The sequence below is a fragment of the Piliocolobus tephrosceles genome, chromosome 5 (genome assembly GCF_002776525.5).
Source record: "Piliocolobus tephrosceles isolate RC106 chromosome 5, ASM277652v3, whole genome shotgun sequence".
Classification (NCBI taxonomy): domain Eukaryota; kingdom Metazoa; phylum Chordata; class Mammalia; order Primates; family Cercopithecidae; genus Piliocolobus; species Piliocolobus tephrosceles.
Window position 1 is genome coordinate 147,979,791 of NC_045438.1, and position 16,976 is coordinate 147,996,766.

The following is a 16,976-nucleotide window of genomic DNA, read 5'->3' on the forward strand; positions in this document are numbered from 1 at the left end:
CCTTTTTTAAGTTTTATTTTACTTTTTTTTCTGAGGGTATTTTCTTAGCCAGGCACATGACTACAGTCCCAGCTACTAGGAAGGCTGAGGTAGAAGGACCACTTGAGCCCAGGAGCTTGGGGCCAGCCTGGGCAAACATAGTGAGGCCCATCTCAAAAATAAATAAATATAAATCAATAAATAAATTCTATTTTCTCAACACTCAAACTACACCATCAGAATACGGTAAGGCAAGCCCAGGCTAAATTATACTAAAAATTACTAATGAATATAGGGAAGTAATTCTGAAAGCATATTTTGAGTATTTTTAACTTAAAGGGCAGAAATACTAAGACTCATTTTGCCAACTAAAGAATACATTATAAAAAAACACAAAATCAATAACATAAGATATTTTAGGCTGGATGCGGTGGCTCACGCCTGTAATCCTAGCACTTTGGGAGGCCAAGGCAGGCGGATCACCGGTCAGGAGATTGAGACCATCCTGGCTAACATAGTGAAACTCCGTCTCTACTAAAAATACAAAAAATTAGCCACACGTGGTGGCAGGCACCTGTAGTCCCAGCTACTCTGGAGACTGAGCCAGGAGAATCCCTTGAACCCGTGAAGCAGAGCTTGCAATGAGCCAAGATTGCGCCACTGCACTCCAGCCTGGATGACAGAGCAAGACTTTGTCTCAAAAAAAAAAAGACACAACCTCTCCTTTCTCAACTGTAAAGTAGGGGTGCCAATATTTCCTCCCACCCAGGGACTAAGCAACATAACATACATAAAGCACCTGGTCAGTGCCTGTCACAAAGCATTCTAATTATAGTCTCATTTAGTACACATAACAGACAGATACAGAAACAGCTACAGATGTGTGCTTATGTGTGGGTTACTATACATACATAATTCCTACTCTATCCCCCAAGAGGACATCACAGCAGCGACACCTCACGGTGGCAATGAGCAAGCATATTGACTGCCCAGATCCCCTTTTCTAAATGCCATTCTCTTAATGAAAAAAATTGGAACTCCTTGGAAAACTGGTTGCTTCCAAGGCTGGGGAAGGGAAAATATAAGGAGAGATTAGAACATTTTGTGGTTCCAGGAAATAAAGAAGTGCTCAAAAAAAAAGATGGGGACATGCTGAAAAGACACAGGAGCCAGCCCGAACAAGGTCCTAATGGCCAACAATGGAACAACAGGCAGCATAATACATAATGATAGTATCAGACTATATCCACAGGATAAAATAAATATCCATGAGTCTGTACTGATAGAAATAACTAAGATGGGCGGGCGCGGTGGCTCACACCTGTAATCCCAAGACTTTGGGAGGCCGAGGCGGGTAAATCACCTGAGATCAGGAGGTCGAGACCAGCCTGGCTACCATGGTGAAATTCCATCTCCAAAAAATACAAAAAATTAGCCTGGTGTGGTGGCACATGCCTGTAATCCCAGCTACTTGGAAGGCTGAGTCAGGAGAATCCCTTGAACCCGGGAGGCAGAGGTTACAGTGAGCCGAGATCACCAGCCTGGGCAACAAAGTAAGACTCTGTCTCAAAAAAATAATAATTAATAAATTAAGTAATTAAGATGGAGAAGACTGGACAATTCTTCCTTAGAGAAAAACTCCAATTAATAAATGTAAAGAGGAGGCTGGGCATGGTGGCTCACGCCTGTAATCCCAACACTTCAGGAGGCCGAGGCGAGTGGATCACTTGAACTCAGGAGTTCGAGACCAGCCTGGCCAACATGGTGAAACCCCATCTCTACTAAAAATACAAAAGTTAGCCAGGCGTGGTGGCGTATGCCTGTAATTCCAGCTACTCGGGAGCCTGAGGCAGAAGAATCGCTTGAACCCCGGAGGCAGAGGATGCAGTGAGCTGAGATCATGCCACTGCACTCCAGACTGGAGAAAAGAGAGACTCCATCTCAAAATACATAAATAAGTAAATAAATAAAAATGTAAAGAAAGTAACATAGCAGAAAATCACCATTAAGTAAACACCACAGTAATAACTGTTGCAGACAAGATCCACCAGTAGATACTAAAATTAACAGGCCAAAGTTTGAGAAGAAATAGGATATTTATTAGCTGTAATGAGAAAAACAGTTACTGTACTGGAGAGAAACCTAGCAGACATGGGTTAGTGTACCAGTATAAGACACACTGACATCATGACCCCGATATGACGCACTGAGAAAAATACTGTATCGTTTCTGTGCTCTCCTTGCCAAAAATCCAGAATCTCATTCTAATCATGAGAAAAAGACAAATTCAAGTTGAAGGACATTCTACATAATAATCATTTTCATCAGAAATATCAATGTAATGTTTTCTTCAGAAGTGTCAAGGTCACAGAAGACAAGAAAAAAATTAAGAAACTATCACAGATTGGAGGAAACTAAGGGGACATGAAACTAAATGTAAGGCGGGACCCAAGATTAGATCTTGGGACAGAAAAAGGAAGTTAATGGGAAAACTGGTAAAATTCAAATACGATCTACAGTTTAGATCACAGAAATGCACTAAGGTTAATTTCCCGGTTTATTAATGATATTACAACTATGTAAGATGCTAGTATCAGGGGAAGCTTGGTGATGGGCATATGTGAACTCTGTAATTTTACTACTTTTTCGAAAGTCTAAACTTATTTCAAATTAAAAAGTTTTTTTAAATATGACATCCATGGTTATCTATACAATGTGTAATAGCTATCAGTGTTTCACCTTAAAAATCATTGTCATGCTAAAATATCCTTTAACTGCTAAGCTAAAATATTTATCTCTAAAAAACTTAATTCTGAAAAATTTAATCAATAAAATATATTATAGATCTCATTACCTGTAATTTTATAGCCATAAGCAGCTAGCTGTCCAGCCATATATTCTCCATCTGAATTATTATGAGAACAACCCCATGTTCGTATCCAAATTTTCTGTATGCCTGGAATAGTGCTGTTAAGGAATCAATAAAAAAAAAAAAAAGTAAGTTTCATTGAGTGATTTTTTTTTTTGATCCAGGGTCTTGCTCTGTTGCCCAGGCTGCAGTGCAGCTGTGTGACCACGGCTCATTGCAACCTCAACCTCCCAGGCTTAAGGGATCCTCCCATCTCAGCCTCCTAAGTAGCTGGGACTATACGCATGCACCAACACACCTGTTAATTTTTTTATTTTTTGTAGAGACAGTGTCCCACTATGCTGTCCAGGCTGATCTTGAACTCCTGGGCTCAAGTGATCTTCCCACCTTGTTTCCCAAAGTGCTAGAATTACAGGCGTGAGCCACCACTACGCCCAGCCTCACTGAGTAATTTTTAAAATAAAAACCACTAGATGATTTTAACATACATTACACAAAAAACAAACTCACTACAATCCATTCAAGAGCTATTCATTAAATGCACTAACTTAACTCAAAATCTGCTGTTATATCAAAAGTCTAAAATCAAGATAAAATAACCACAGAATTCTAAGACTCTACATGAAAAATATCTCCTTTTTCTCTGAATTGTATTTTGAATTCAGACACTAACTTACTAACACTAAGTTCAACTCCTAGAAAGGTACATAAAAATTACAATAGGAAAGAAAGTGGCTCTAGCAGCAACGGCAAATAAAGAAAAGTATGTCTATTTACAAACTCCTATATACTAGTTGCAATCTTTAGCTTCCTTAAAACTTACAGATATAAATAACTTAATCAAAGTTAAAAACTGTCATCCTAAGGCATTATTAAAAGCACTCTATAAAATCAGAGTTCTAAAAAAAAGGTAGTATTTTTAGGGAAAAAAAAGGGGGGGCTTTCAACTTGGATTACTCTAATAATTTATAAGCAAATAGAAATTACCTTAAGGACATACTAAAGACAAATTTTATAAACTTCAGTCATTAAAATATAAGCAAATGTTAAATTCAAAGAACTTAAAAGCTTAGTTTCCCAACAAAATAAGTAGATTATAAATTTCAGCAGTTTACTAGATAAACACATATAGGCTTATTAAAACCATATAATTAGATTATCCTTTCTGGTTAGGTTGTATCAAAATTTCACAGACTAGAGATCTACTATAATAGTGTAAATAGGGCAATAATTTATTTGTGCCCACTGCCTTTACCTGATCCATAGGTATTTGAAAATCAGCTAAGAAAATTCAAATGTCCAAAATACTACTATCTCATAAGAATCACAAACTCCAGTAAAAATTTTATTTGGAAGTAACACAGACTTACATATCAACTACAGTAATATCAAAGAGATTCCTATTGCCCCAAGCTATCTTCTAGGAACATCCAATTTGACATCTCATTTCTTTTTAACCAATTACCTTGCCAGATTTAAAATCATTCAAATAAAAACAAATCTACATACAGGTTGAGTTTCTCTAATTCAAAAAATCAAAATCCACAATGCTCTAAAATCTGAAACTTTTTGAGCACCAAAATGATATTCAAAGGATGCTCATTGGAGCATTTCAGATGTTTGGATTAGGAATACTCAACTGGAAAGTATGTAATGCAAATATTCTGAAGTCCAAAAAAAATGTGATATCTGAAACACTTCTGGTCTCAAGCATTTCAGATAAGTGATACTCAACTTGTATTTCCTATCAAAAGTTCAAAGAGTCTAATGAAGAGACATTATATACAATCACACAGACAGTAGTGTCAGCTTCTCCCTGGAATGAAAATGAATATAATTTCAGCCATGCTAACTGGCTTATGCCAGTAATCCCAGCACTTTGGGAGACTGAGATGGGCGGATCATCTGAGGTCAGGAGTTTAAGACCAGCCTGGCCAACATGGTGAAACCCGGTCTCTACTAAAAATAGAAAAAATAGCTGAGCATGGTGATGTGTGCCTGTAATCCCAGCCACTAGGGAGGCAGAGGCAGGAGATCGCTTGAACCCAGGAGGCGGAGGTTGCAGTGAACCAAGATCACACCACTGCACTCCAGCCTGGGCGACAGAGCAAGACTCTGTCTCAAAAAAGAAAAAAAAGAAAATGAATATAATTTCAAGGAAAAAAGCTTACCTGTCACTTGGTGGACTGTTTTCTTCCTCTTGCAAATATTTTTGGGTATTTCGCCTTCGTACCTTCGGAACAACATCCTTTCTTACAAAATGCCTATCTTGTGGTTTTGAATCTTCGTGAGACACAATATCTTCTATGTCACCCAGTAGTGTATCACAGGATGCAGAAGGCATATTCTCTATCACATAAAAGTTATAAATAAAATCAACTTACGAAAATCTGCTTAGCGTAGTATCATTTATGAAATATTCTCACCAAATTTGAATCAATCAAGCCTATGGATCTAACTTCAAATTTATAGAAAATACAAGAGATAAAGAAACACAACGATGAAGTACTATCTTGGGTACACTGAAAAAAGAAACACAAGGAAACAATCAGATAAAACCCTAATGACAATGGGACATTCCAAGGTTCAACAGGAACTATTTCTTCAACAAATCAATGTCACGTAGGAGAGGAGCTGTTTCAGATTACACGAAGCGTAAAAGCCTAACAACTAAAGGCAATTCATGTTCTTGATTGTATCTTTCTTTGTCCGTCAAGCTCTAAGAAATTTTGGGAAAAACTAGGGACATCAGAATATGAGCTGGGTATTAGATAATATGAAGATGTTACTATTAATCATTCGATATTAAGTATTGTCCTTATATTCAAAATTTTTATTTTTTAGAGATGCATACTGAATATTTAAAAGTGAAATGTCATTATGTCTATAATTTACTTTAAAAGGACCTCAGAAAAAAATAGACTGGCTGGGCACGGTGGCTTATGCCTGTAATCCCAGCACTTTGGGAGGCCGAGGCCGGTGTATCACCTGAGGTCAACAGTTTGAGACCAGCCTGGCCAACATGGTGAAACCCCATCTCTTTTAAAAGTACAAAATTTAGGTGGGCATGGTGGTGTACACCTGTAGTTTCAGCTACTCAGGAGGCTGAGGAAGGAGAATCGCTAGAACCCAGGAGGTAGAGGATGCAGTGAGTCAAGAGTACACCCTTGCACTCCAGCCTGGGCAACAGAGCGAAACTCCATCTCAAAAAAGAAAAAAATAGATTAAGACATACTAAAAAGAATTTACAACTCTTAAAACTAGAAAATAGGTAGGTTCATGTTCATTCTCCTATACGATTTTTGTAAATCATCAAAATTTTTATAATTAAAAAAAGAAAATGTGGACACAGCTTGCAAGAAGATAAGCACATTTTTCCCTGCCCCGCCAGCAAAATACAAATAAAACTCAGGACATTATATATAAAACAAGCATAAGAAGACTCTGAAAGGTAGACAGAAGAAGGCAGACAGGCTACGAACCTCAGGACCCAAAGAATATGATGATGAGTTCCTTGGGTTTTCTTTGGCCTCCTACAGCTCACACATGGAACTGAAGATCCCAGCAATCAGAAATGGCAACAGATGCCAACGATAAAACCCCCCAATAAAAGCCTGCTTTCTCATTAAAGAACTATACAAAGGGCAGCCTAGGAAGACAGAAAAGTTTTAGATAATGATCATTCTACTCCAGCCAAACACAAACACACACAGCCCAAAAAAACTGTAATCCCACCCCCAGGCACATTACAAAGGACAAGTGGGGAGCTCTGACTTCCACCTCCAATCAAGCACCCTAACACACTCCACTAGTGTAGAATCCGAGAAGGCTCCGGAGGGATCCTGGACATTCAAACCAACCACCCAACCAGTGATGAAGTTCTGCAGTCTCAGTGGAGACCAAATTGACACACAAGTTTAAAATAATCCCTATCAAAATCTCAGAAAGATTTTTTTGTAGATATAGACAAGACTGTCCTAAATTTTATATGGAAATGTACAGAAACTAATATATTTAAAACGATTTTGAGAAGAGTAAAGTAAGAAGAACTGGTCTACCCAATTTTAAGACTTATTAGATAGCTATAATTGAGATAGTAGTATCGGCAGAGGGATAGAAATATAGATCAACAGAACATAACAATAAACCCAGAAACAGACCTACACAAATATTTCACAAAACCAATTAAATGAAGGGAAGATTGCTTTTTAAACAATTCATACTGGAGCAAGTGGACTTTTATAGGCAAAAACTGAACCTTGACCTAAGTCTTGCACCTTATACAAAAATTAATTCAAAATGGATCATAGACTTAAATGTAAAACATACGCCAGGCGCGGTGGCTCACACCTGTAATCCCAGCACTCTGAGAGGCTGAGACGGGTGGATCACTTGAGGTCAGGAGTTCAAGACCAGCCTGGCCAACATGGTGAAACCACATATCTACTAAAAATACAAAAATTTAGCTGAGTGTGTTGGTGTATGCCCATAATCCCAGCTACTTGGGAGGCTGAGGCAGGAGAATTGCTTGAACCCACAAGGCAGAGGTTGCAGTAAGCCAAGATCGCACCACTGCACTCCAGCCTGGGTGACAGAGCAAGACTCTGTCTCAAAAAAAAAAAAAAAAAAAAAAGTAAAAGTAAAACATAAAATTATAAAACTTTTAGAAAAAAATCACAGGAGAAAATCTTCTGGACTTAGGGATAGGTAAAATGTTCCCAGATGTGACACCAAAAGCACAATCCATAAAAAGAAAAATTAATAAATTGAATGTCATTAAAATTTAAAACTTTTGCTTTAAGAAAGACCCTTTTAAGAGGCTGAAAAGTCAAACTACACAGTGGAAGAAAATATTTGCAAACCACATATCTGACAAAGGGCTAGTGTCAAAACACAACCGTAAAAAGAAAATAGAGAAAAGACATTTCAAGAGAATACACAGAGGGCAAATAAGCACATGAAAAGAGATTCAATATTAACCACCACAGAAATAGAAACTAAAACCACAATGAGATATCAGTATACACCTTTCAGAATGGATCACACAGACAACAGTGAAACCACCGAACACTGGCAAGGATGCAAAGAAGCTGCATCCTCCACACAGTCCTGGAAGGAATGAAACATGTCATAGCCACTCCAGTAAACAGTTTGGCATTTTCTTAAACAAATCATGCAACTATGATGCAACCCAGCGATTGTACTCCTAGGCAATTATCCAAGAGAAATGAAGACTTGTATTCAGACAAAAACCTGTACATGAATGTTTACACCAGCTTTCCTTGTAATAGCCCAAATCTGGAAACCACCTGGATGCCATTCAGAAGGTGAATGGTTAAACAAAGTATGGTACATCCATACCATGGAACACTATTCAGCAATAAAAAGAAATGTACTAATGATATATGCATTAACCTGGATGACTCTCCGGAGAATTATGCTGAATGAAGAAAGTCAGTCCCAAAAGGTTACATTCTGTGTGATCACTTTCATATAACATGTTTGAAATGAGAAAATTATGGAAATGGAAAACAGAATAGTAGTTGCCAGGAATTAAAGAAAGAACAGGGTGAGAGGAGAATGGACATGACTATAAAAGAGCAACATGAGGGATCCTTGTGGTGATGGAAATGCTTTGTATCCTGACTATATCAATGTCAATATCCTGGTTGTGATACTGTATTGTAGTTTTGTAAGATGTTACCAATGGGAGACCTGGGTAAAGCGTACAAGGATCTCTGCATAAGTTTTATAACTGCAGGTAAAGCTGTAATTATGTTAGAATAAAATAATTAAGAAAAAAATGGGGAGGGGAGGAATACACTCATATATACTTACTGATAGTACTACTACTAATACTATATCCAGACACAAGGCAAGTCCTTTATAGGGTCATCTCATCAACCATTCACAACAACTCGTATTAGGTAGATAGTATTACTATCCTTGCTTTAAAGATGAGCAAACTGAAACACAGAGAAATTAACTTGCCCAAAGAAGCTAAACAAGGATGTCATGACAGATGGGTGCAAGCCCATACACTGTGTGGTACTCTACTACCTACTTAGTATGTGTGTTCTGAATGACCACTGTTCCTTTATCTGAGTTGCAGTGTTAAGGATCTTACATTCTTTCAGTTGTCCTCAGAGTTTCTGATGAACTTTCATTCTCCTCATTTGCTGGATTCCCATCCTTCCATTCATATCATTCAATTAATAAAGTGGCTGCCAGCCAGGCTCCTTTCCTCTGTAATGCACTCATTACAGCTATGACAAATTATGCACTGGGAATCTGAAAAATCTGTGTTCAAATCTCAGATACCTTTATATTGTCAGTAAGAACGAAAGATTAGAAATAAACCAAACATCAACCTATCAAGGACTGGTTAGATTAGAGTTAACATACATATCACATGGTCATGGTAAGACTGTCAATCGCCGGGCACGGTGGCTCACGCCTGTAATCTCAACACTTTGGGAGGCCAAGGCGGGCAGATCACCTGAGGTTGGGAGTTCATGACCAGCCTGACCAACATAGAGAAACCCTGTCTCTACTGAAAATACAAAATTAGCCAGGCGTGGTGGCGCTTGCCTCTAATCCCAGCTACTCAGGAGGCTGAGACAGGAGATTTGCTTGAACCCGGGAGGCAGAGGTTGTGGTTAGCCGAGATCATGCCATTGTACTCCAGCCTGGGCAACAAAAGCGAAACTCTGTCTCAAAAAAAAAAAAAAGACTGTCAATCACAGACTTCCCTTTCCCTAGACACTGGAATGGGGCACGTGACCCAAGCTTGCCAGGGTAACCCATCCTCCTGGCCACAATACCAGTTCAGGGTAGGTCATGAGAAGCCTAGCCAATAAGAATCACTGCAAGGATTCCATGCTAGTGTTAACAGAAGACAGCTTCTCTTGTCACCGAAGTGGCTAAGTTGGGAGGATGTCAACTTGGGGCTACCAGAGCCATCTTGTCTGCCACACGGAGGAAGCCTACTTAAGGAATGAAGCCTAATAAGAGCCAGAAAGATAAAGAACCATACTGACATTATTTGAGCATCTGAATCCAACAAATGCCTGAAGCCAAACGCAGCCCTGTGCTGCCCAGTCACGCGAGCCTGTGACTTAAATCAGTTTGAGTTGGGTATTCTGTTCTTTCAAAAAAGAGCCCTGGCCAACTCAGTCATCTAGGTAGGGTGAAATGAACCAGGTTAATCTTTCCCATATTGTTTCTAATTATTTACTACCTATCTGGGAAAACAAAATGGTTCTGTGGTCAAATAAATTTAGAAAATTCTGCTTTCTTACCGATTCACACTGTGCATTATTAAAGACTGAAGAACTGCATTAAGAAACTGCACTAGTTTCCAGGATGCCACACTCTCCTACCTCCAGTCTCCTCTGCTCATCTCTCCAACTTCTCACCATTAGAATGCCCCCATGGCTCTGTTACAGGAACTCTTCTCTAGTTTCAGGCACTCCCTAGGTGACCTCATCCAGTCCCATGGCCTTGAAATATCAACTACGTATATGCTTATATAACCAGCCCCATTCTTCCCCCGAGCTTCAGACTCAGACACTCAACTGCCTATTCCACACCACTGCTTGAATGTCTAATAATTACTTCAAACTTAAAAAAGTTAAAACAGGGCTGGGCGCGGTGGCTCAAGCCTGTAATCTCAGCACTTTGGGAGGCCGAGGCGGGTGGATAACCTGAGGTCAGGAGTTCAAGGCCAGCCTGGCCAACATGGTGACACCCCGTCTCTACTAAAAATACAAAAATTAGCCAGGCATGGTGGTGGGCGCCTGTAATTCCACCTACTCAGAAGGCTCAGACAGGAGAATCACTTGAACCCCAGGAGGCGGAGGTTGCAGTGAGCTGAGATCGCACCACTGCACTCCAGCCTGGGCAACAAAGAGCAAAGCTCCATCTCAAAAAAAAAAAGTCAAAGTCAAAATGGAATTCCTGATCTTCTCCCTACCTTACTAGATCCTCTTACAACTTCTCCCATTTCATTTAAAGGCAATCCCGGCTGGGCGCAGTGGGTCACGCCTGTAACCCCAGCACTTTGGGAGGCCAAGGTAGGCGAATCACGAGGTCAGGAGTTCGGGACCAGCCTGTCCAACATGGTGAAATCCCCATCTCTACTAAAAATACAAAAAATTAGCTGGGCGTAGTGGCAGGCGCCTGTAAACCCAGCTACTCGGGAGCCTGAGGCAGGAGAATTGCTTGAGCCCAGGAGGCAGAGGTTGCAATGAGCCTAGATCTCACCACTGCACTCCAGCCTGGGCAACAGAGTGAGACTCTGTCTCAAAAAAAAAAAAAAAAAAAAAGGCAATCCCAATCTTGTACTGCTCAGGCCAAAAATGCTGTACTCCCTTCTTACACCCCAAATCCAACCTATCAACAACATCCTGTTGGCTGTACCTTCAAAATATATTCAGAATCTATTTGTGACCATACTCACTGTTACACTCTTGGTCCAAACCAACATCAACTCTTGTCTGGATTATTGCAATCCCTAGTATCCTTGCTTCTATCCTTAATTCTCCAAGAACATTTTCAGCACAAAAGTCAGGGATCCCTTTAAAACCTAAGTTCATCTCAAGCTTCTCAATCAAACCCTTCCAGCGGTATTCCACATCAGAGTAAAAAGCCAAAATCACTACAAAGATCTGCAATGACATATATAATCAGCCTCCTGCTGCATCTCTGGCCCCATTTCCTATCACGCTCCCCTCAGTCATGCAGGCTTTGTTATTTCATACCCACTAGATATACATTCATTTCACAGTCTTATTCTTGCCTGGAATGCTCTTTCTCAAGACACCTGAATGGCTCACTCACTCAAGCCCTTAAGGACTTTGCTCAAGTGTAACAAGAGAGGACTTTCCAAGCAACACCCCTACCTCACCACATACCCTCTTCCTATGCCCCTTTCTTGCCTTTTTTAAAACTGCAGCACTTAATCATCTGCTTCCAATGTTTTAATAATTGTTTTAACTGTTTATCTTACTAGAATACATACTCCGTGAGGATAAAGGTTTTTGTGTGAGGTATTCACTGTTTTACCCCAGGTGCCTAGAACTATGTCTAGCACATTGCAGGTTCTCAATAAAGACTTTTACTGTAGACTACCCAGTCAGGCAATATATGGATATAGATATTCTGAGTATGCCAAATTTCTGACTCAAGAGCCTTCATACTTGCTATTCCTCTGCCAGAATATCAGCCCCCATATAAGCATGTCTTCCTAGCCACTTCTTCACTCAAACAACACCTCCTCAGAGAGGCCTTTCCTACTACCTTATCTAAAATAACCACACTACCCAAGCATGCCCACATTTTCACTGCTTCTAATCCTGCTTCTGTTTCATGTTTCTTCATTGCACTTACCTGACACCACATATATAATTGTATCTTCCTCATTACAATGTAAGCTTCTTAAGTACAGAAGCATCATCTCTTTTTCAGTACTGTCTCTACAACACCTCTAACAATGCCTAACACATAGCAGGCGCACAACAGTTACTGACTGAATGAAACAATGCTTAAGTTGAATTTAGCTAGTCTTTCTATGACATAGCACGAAATTCTACACTAGGTGGGAAGCTGAAGTAAATGCCCAACCCTTGGATTTCTTCTATCACCACTAGTCTATGAAATAATTAAATGAGAGAGGCTAGGACCAGGTAGTGCCTTTGGAATGCTGAAGAACTACTGACAGATCATGAATAATGAAATAACATTAATTAAATGCCATATTTTTTAATTACACAATTTTGCCATCCCATATACAAGTGTGTATGGATCCACTGAAGAGAAATAGAAAGGAAAAAGACAAATGAAAGAAATCCACTGCAACAGACATCCCGTATCATTAGAGAAGTAGAAGTTGCTAAGCTTCTTATCTTACAGAACTGGAGTCCACTGAAGCAAAAGGATTTGTACATTGACAGAGCTAGAAATTAGAACCTAGGCTTCCTCTCAACACCATGCTCCTCCCACTATGGCTTTGCCTCACTGGCAAAGTACAAACAATGCAAGAACCTAATGTGACACTAATAAGTAACCACATTCCGGAAAACAATGGGCAAAGTAAAAACAGGCAGTTCACTTAAGGGATACAAATAGCCAAAAAAAAAAAGGAAAGAATGCTCAACCACACTAACAACAAGTACTGAAACAATAAGTTATTTTTCAGCTGCCTCACTGATAAAAAGCTGACAAAAACTCTCTTAGCTGAAAGCATAGAAAAACTAGTACACCCCTTCTGGAGGGCAACCTGACAATATATATCAAACATATGTATATCCTTTGAGCCAGCAATTTCACTTGGAGATACTCACTCAAAAAAGATAATATAACACTACATATCAGCATTATGCAGCATAAACCTGGCTATATATCATAAGTACCTAAATAATCTCCCTCATCACTATTAATAAGCTAAAGGTTTTACTTTGAACAAACTGATAGAGGGAATTGTTTAGCCTTCAGAAATTTTTAATTAAATCATATGGAAATGAAAGTTTGAGAATAAAAGGAAAGCAGCGTAATAGCTAAATGGAGAAAAAGGATCACTAAAACTTTTTCTCAAAGGTAGAGGAAATCAAGTTAGATAAAGGGAATAAAAATAGAGTCAGTGAAAAGGAAAATACCGAAAATGGTAAGAAAGAGGATGCAATATCCTAGAGCAGCAGTTACTTACACAGGTGAGTTATTAGGGAGGCTTTTTGTTTTTTTTAATTATGAGAGAGAGTTTCACTCTTGTTGCCCAGGCTGGAATGCAATGGCACGATCTCGGCTCACTGCAACCCGTGCCTCCTGGGTTCAAGCAATTCTCCTGCCTCAGCCTCCCGAGTAGCTGGGATTACAGGCACCTGCCACCACGCCCATCTAATTTTGTATTTTTAGTAGAGACGGGTTGTCACCATGTTGGTCAGGCTGGTCTTGAACTCCCAACCTCAGGTGATCCGCCCGCCTCCCAAAGTGCTGGGATTACAGGCGTGAGCCACTACACCCGGTGGGAAGCTTTTTATCATAGCAAATCTCCAGGTTCCATTCTGAATTAGAATCTCCAAGAGTAGAACTGAAGCACGTGAACCTAGAAACTGTTCAGGTAATTCCACTTATAGATTCCTAATTAAGAACCACTATTCTACAGTAATGGTTCTCAATCTTGAACACTCATTCTATTCACCTGAAGAGCTTTTGAAAATTCCCAACTAAGCTTGCAGTGAGCCGAGATCACGCCACTGCACTCCAGCCTGGGCAAAACAGCAAGACTCTGTCTCAAAAAAAAAAAAAAGAAAAGAAAAAAAGAAAATTCCCAACTAAGCCCCAAGATAGCGGAATGAATCTCTGAGAATGGAGCCTGGGCCTCAACATCTTTTTAAAACTTTCCAGTCATTCTCATGTGTACAGCCACAGTTGCAAAGCAATGTCCAGTAGTTTTCAAAGTGTAATTTCCACATCAGCTGGAGTAGCATCATGGGGAACTTGTCAGAAATGAACATTTTTTCTTTCTTTCTCAATTTTTTTGTAAAAACAAGGTCTCGCTTTGTTGTCCAGGCAGCTCTCAAACTCCTCCCATCTTGGTCTCCCAAAGTATGGGATTACAGGTATGAGCCACCATGCCCAGCCAGAAATGAAAATTCTTCAACCCCACTCCAGACATACTGAATCAGATGTTTTGAGTAAAACCTAGCAATATTTAACAGGCCCTCTAGGTGATTTTGATCTGAATTAAAATTTGACAATCACTGTCCCAGAATTATTCTTTCATAAAAACCACATAGAATGCATGTCAAATATACATAACCTAGTCAACTGATTTTCAACAAGGATGCCAAGACAATTCAACAGAGAAAGAATAGTTTTTTTTTCAACAAATGATGCTGGGACAATTGGATAGCAACATGTAAAACATAAAGTTGGAGCTCTATTTCACATCATATACAAAAATTAACTGAAAATGGATCATAGACCTAAATTTAGGAGCTAACATTACGAAACTTTTAGAAAAAAACATAAGCACAAATCTCTATGATGTTAGAGTAGGCTCTTCTTTCTTAGCTAAGAAACCAAAAGCACAAGCAACAAAAGGAAAAACAGATTAGATGAAGAAGATACACAAATGGGCCAGGTGCAGTGGCTCATGCCTATAATCCCAACACTGGGAAGTCAAGGTGGGAGGATCACTTCAGACCAGGAGTACAAGGCCAGAGCCTAGGCAACACAGACCCTATCTCTACAAAAAAAAAAAAAAAAAACAGTAAAAATTAGCCGGGCATGGTGGCATGCACCTGTAGTCCCAGTTGCTTGGGAGGTTTAAGTGGGATCGCTTGAGACCAGGTGGTCAAGGCTGCAGTGAGTCGTAATCAAGCCATTGCACACTGGCCTGGATGACACAGAGAAGCCCTGTCTCAAAAACACACACATACAAATGGCTGATAAGCACGTGAAAAGATGTCAACATCACGAGCCATCAGGGAAATGGAAATCCAAACCACAATAATATACCATTTCATACCCATTAGGATGGGTAGAATCAAAAAGACAAATAACTGTTCACAGGCATGTGGATTACATCACCCAGAGGGAAAGAAAAAGAGAACAGAGGTAGTAGAAGGTACAAGACCACGATTTGAGAGACTCCAAATTTAACTCTCAGATAAAGGAAAATCAGCTAATAATGGATTCCAAGAAGCAGCCACCAGAGAAGGAAAAAAATCCATGGGCCATGGAAGGCAAAGGAAGAGGGCATGTCAAAAAAGTGGACATGGTCAATGCTGGTGAATGAAAACGAAAGGTTAAGTAAAATAAATGAAAATGTCTCTTCAATTTAGTGGTATGTAAAGGACAATGTTTCCATAACACGATAGTGGCAAACAGCTAAGAAATTAGGCTACCTCTCTGCATTTTCTAACATGCAGAAATATGCACAGCACTCAAACATAAAAGGTTTAAAATAAATCAGTACCTTAATTATCTGCAATTAGTCTAAAGTCCTCTTGAAAGATGAGTCTGGAAAATAAAAATCGATTAGGAAAAGCAAGCACCGAAGAAGTTCACAAAACCACTGTAAGGATTCTTTACTTAAAAGGAATCAGACTCCAAACAAGACTGCTTTATACAGCAGGATTAATGATGCTCCATACTACTTGTAACTTCTTACTGATTACAACAGGTATGCTGACATGGGCCGTGACTGTGATCCAGTGTCTGTAGTAATGTTATATTCAGCACTACAACACGTCTGCATAGTGCGAGTAACCAACCACTACAAAACAGGAATAAGTCAGTAAGATAGGCAGACATCCAGATCACGTTCCATTCGAAAGATAACTGTCGTCCCGAGATTCAGAAAAAGGTTTTATGAGCAAAGAAGAACGAAAAGTGAAAAAGCAAGACACCTGCTTTTCTCAATAACTTCTGCTTAAATTCTTAAGATACTGATCTGGGAAAGCTATGTAACTGCGAAAGCCCTGTCACGTCTACAAATTCACTAAGGTATAAAGTGGGAGAACAAATGAAGTTAAATTTGACAATAAGGAACGAGATACCCAAAATATTACTAACTGGAGAGCGGCACCTGAGGCCAACGACCCTATCCTCGCTCCTGGAAGCCCCATCTGCCTCCCAATTCCCCCGTCCCAGCTGGCAAATCCCCTTTTAACTGCGAAACAATTTTGCAAACAGCCCAAGAAAGACTGAAACTGGAGAAACAAGGCTTGGCCATAAAAGGAGCTGTCGCCACACTCTGCCCCACATGGACCCAACCGCCACCCTTACCTAGAAGTCGGAAAGTAAAAACCAGTCCAAAGTGAGAGAATCAACCCGCCACTCTCCGGAAGCTGCACAAACTTTAGATGGAGAGCGCCATGACACATACGTCCCGCCACGTTTATTTACGCATGCTCAGCGACGGTGGCCCGAAGAGATCAAATTACATCATTGCTGAAAGGGCTGGTTCTGGTTTAACTTAGTTTAGGAATGATTACGCTTCAAGTTCCTTTGATTCCGAGAACTAAAATAACAACCCCAAGTCCTCGGGTTCCTAGAAACGCTTAATAGCCAACTTCTCCTGAGCTCTTATGTATTAGACACTGTGCTAAGTACTTTGCATAAA

The 16,976-nt window shown here is 39.8% G+C and overlaps 1 protein-coding gene across 1 annotated transcript in view; it reads right to left on the reverse strand.

The window, feature by feature from the left end:
* The window catches only part of CDKAL1 (CDK5 regulatory subunit associated protein 1 like 1), a 725,954-nt gene extending 709,184 nt beyond the window's left edge, over positions 1–16,770 (reverse strand). Inside the window, exons 1-4 of the mRNA XM_023209761.2 lie at positions 16,640–16,770; positions 15,828–15,871; positions 5,020–5,197; positions 2,834–2,946 (exon numbers count right to left, since the gene is read on the reverse strand). Of these exons, the coding sequence (XP_023065529.2) occupies positions 2,834–2,946; positions 5,020–5,192 (286 nt within the window). The 5' untranslated portion in view covers positions 5,193–5,197; positions 15,828–15,871; positions 16,640–16,770. The remainder of the gene's footprint in view (positions 1–2,833; positions 2,947–5,019; positions 5,198–15,827; positions 15,872–16,639) is intronic.
* Positions 16,771–16,976: the final 206 nt, after the last annotated feature.